The sequence below is a fragment of the Palaemon carinicauda genome, chromosome 41 (genome assembly GCF_036898095.1).
Source record: "Palaemon carinicauda isolate YSFRI2023 chromosome 41, ASM3689809v2, whole genome shotgun sequence".
NCBI lineage: Eukaryota > Metazoa > Arthropoda > Malacostraca > Decapoda > Palaemonidae > Palaemon > Palaemon carinicauda.
Window position 1 is genome coordinate 19,179,320 of NC_090765.1, and position 2,500 is coordinate 19,181,819.

The 2,500-nt window shown below is 32.6% G+C and overlaps 1 protein-coding gene across 9 annotated transcripts in view; it reads right to left on the minus strand.

Moving 5' to 3' along the window:
- LOC137632260 (aquaporin-7-like) overlaps positions 1 to 2,500 on the minus strand; it is a 186,847-nt gene that overhangs the window by 16,168 nt on the left and 168,179 nt on the right. For 4 of the 9 annotated variants that reach the window (XR_011042034.1, XR_011042035.1, XM_068364150.1 and 1 more), the window contains exon 6: positions 265 to 308. The exons of the other annotated variants lie outside the window; for them this stretch is intronic. Coding sequence is in view for 2 of the 4 variants with exons in the window: in XM_068364150.1 (XP_068220251.1) it covers positions 265 to 308 (44 nt within the window). In the remaining 2 variants the exon portion in view is untranslated. The remainder of the gene's footprint in view (positions 1 to 264; positions 309 to 2,500) is intronic. 9 annotated transcript variants of the gene reach the window in all.

The window sequence follows — 2,500 nt, forward strand, 5'->3', positions numbered from 1 at the left end:
TATATGTGTGTGTATATATATATATAAACAATATGGTAGATACATATATTTATATATATACTGTTATATCTTCAGATATGTCCTTACAACCTGGCTCTTACATCCCATACATCCTGAACATCCCCAATCCCAGAAAGGATGCCGAGGAAGGGAAAGAAGCAATAAGGCCCTACACAAGATAGAGGACGAAAGGAACGCCATGGGTCATGGAGAGAAGAGGCAGGCAGGAAAGGTCAGGTGATAATTGGCCTGTAAGACACTCACCAAGATCTTGTTACTGCTGGAGTACCTTCCCTCTGTGCCTATGCCTTCAGGAGAGATCACATACTTGGGTTAGTTGGTGAGAGGTCAAATGGGTGTCTTTGATTAGTATCAATCAGTTTGGTTCTCTTGTATTTAATCTATATTCACAAGCTACGATTATGAAGCTGCGTTTCTTTCTAAACTATCAGAATATTTTCTTTTAAATTTCTAATAATAAATATATTTGTAATTCTTTTTTGTTTATTTAAGCAATTTTAATAATCCAATAAATTGAAGCACTGATCTGGGGAGGGAATGAGAAGGCCTTGGAAGGAACCTGTTAAGGGAAAAAGATCGCGAGGGAGGTAGAGAATTATATGGCGAGATAAGGTGAAGGGTGATATGGTGAGACGAGGTTTGGTGGAAGAGGATACCTTAGATAAAAGGCATTGGAGAGGACGCATCAGGCAACCGACCCCTTAACGTAGGGATAACGGTGGTAAAGAAGACAACTGGACTGGAAATTTACTGGCTATTCATTATACAAATTTTATTTATTTTAATAATTTTCATTAGATACAAAGCAAAACTTCAACCAAAATATTTCTTCACATCTGCAGTTATTACTACTGCATTGTGCTTCTCCATAATCGTGGCCTGTGAAACATTCTTGATTTAAAATGCACCAAAGACACCCATTTAAAGAATAGCAACAGGGAGGGACAAGTAAAAGGTTTCAATGGATCCATTCTTAGCTCGTTCATGCGTAAACCAATAATCAATTCCTTTACAGCTGCATTCGCAAATACTAAGCTAATGTTACTAAAAAATTGTACTATGGGTCACTTTTCCCCTTCATGAAGTGAAACCACTTTTGTAAAATAAATGTTATTGGAAATAAAATATAAGTAAAAAATTATACCTGTAAAGAAAACACTATTAAAACAAAGGAAACAATATTAATCAGACATCTAATACTAGATATGAACACAACTTAATACAATAAGGTCATAACAAACAAATGAACGAGAAACGTAAACATCCAAACGTAATTTGAAATACGTCAAAACATAATTGCACTTCCAACAGTCCTATACGACACTATTCAACCGTCATCATTAACCAAGAGTTTATAAAGGGGGCGGAGCCAGGTAAACAACGCCCATTTCCCGTGATTGAAAGAGACGAAAGAGACCAAATTGGCTTCTGTAAGAGACCAAAGAGACCAAAGTGACTTCTGTAAAGAGACTAAACAGATTCGCGCTCTTGAATCTCTGATTGGAAATGTATTGGTCTCTTGGATAGAGATAAAGGCTATTCTCTAATATAAATTTACGTTATGTATTATGTATGTTTTATGCTTCATGAAACTGAATGTGCTAAAAAAAATCAGCAGGTCAGTTATATTTATGGAAAACCCATTCCCTTCTGGCTGAGAAACTGGAAAGCGGGACTCTTCTGACTCAACAGTATCCATACATACATACATACACATACACACACATATATATGTATATATATATATATATATATATATATATATATATATATACATATATAAATATATATATATATATATATATATATATACATACATACATACATATATATATATATATATATATATATACATATATATATATATATATATAGATACATATATATACACAGTATATTATATAAATATACACAAATCAATATACATAGATAGTTAGATACACCATTTACCAAAAACATTCGTTTTAATAATAAGTGAGCAAAAGTAACTAGTTGCAAAATACTTATAAAGCAATAAGAAACATTTACTAGAATAATTAAAAACGAATGAATTAATAAAATTGTGTCATATGGAGACCTCTACCATCAACTACGTAACACAACCCAAGCTTCCCATTCTCACAGATATCGCAAGCTTGTAAAATTACTTAAATAGTCTTTTTCATTACTACACTTTTCTCTTTCATTACTTTACCCCAAACCACACGACCTTTTTGCTGTATTCACAGATTCGTATGACTTTTCCCTGCTCAAGGAATAAGGATGTCATGGCATAAGGGCTTATACATACGGTACTTTTTTCTCTTGAGGTCAATTTATAATTCAGCTAGACTGCACCACACTCACTAAAACGCACGCACGCACACACACATATACTGTATATATATATATATATATATATATATATATATATATATATATATATATATATATATATATATATATATATATATGCGTAAAACTCACAGGGAAATTTGAT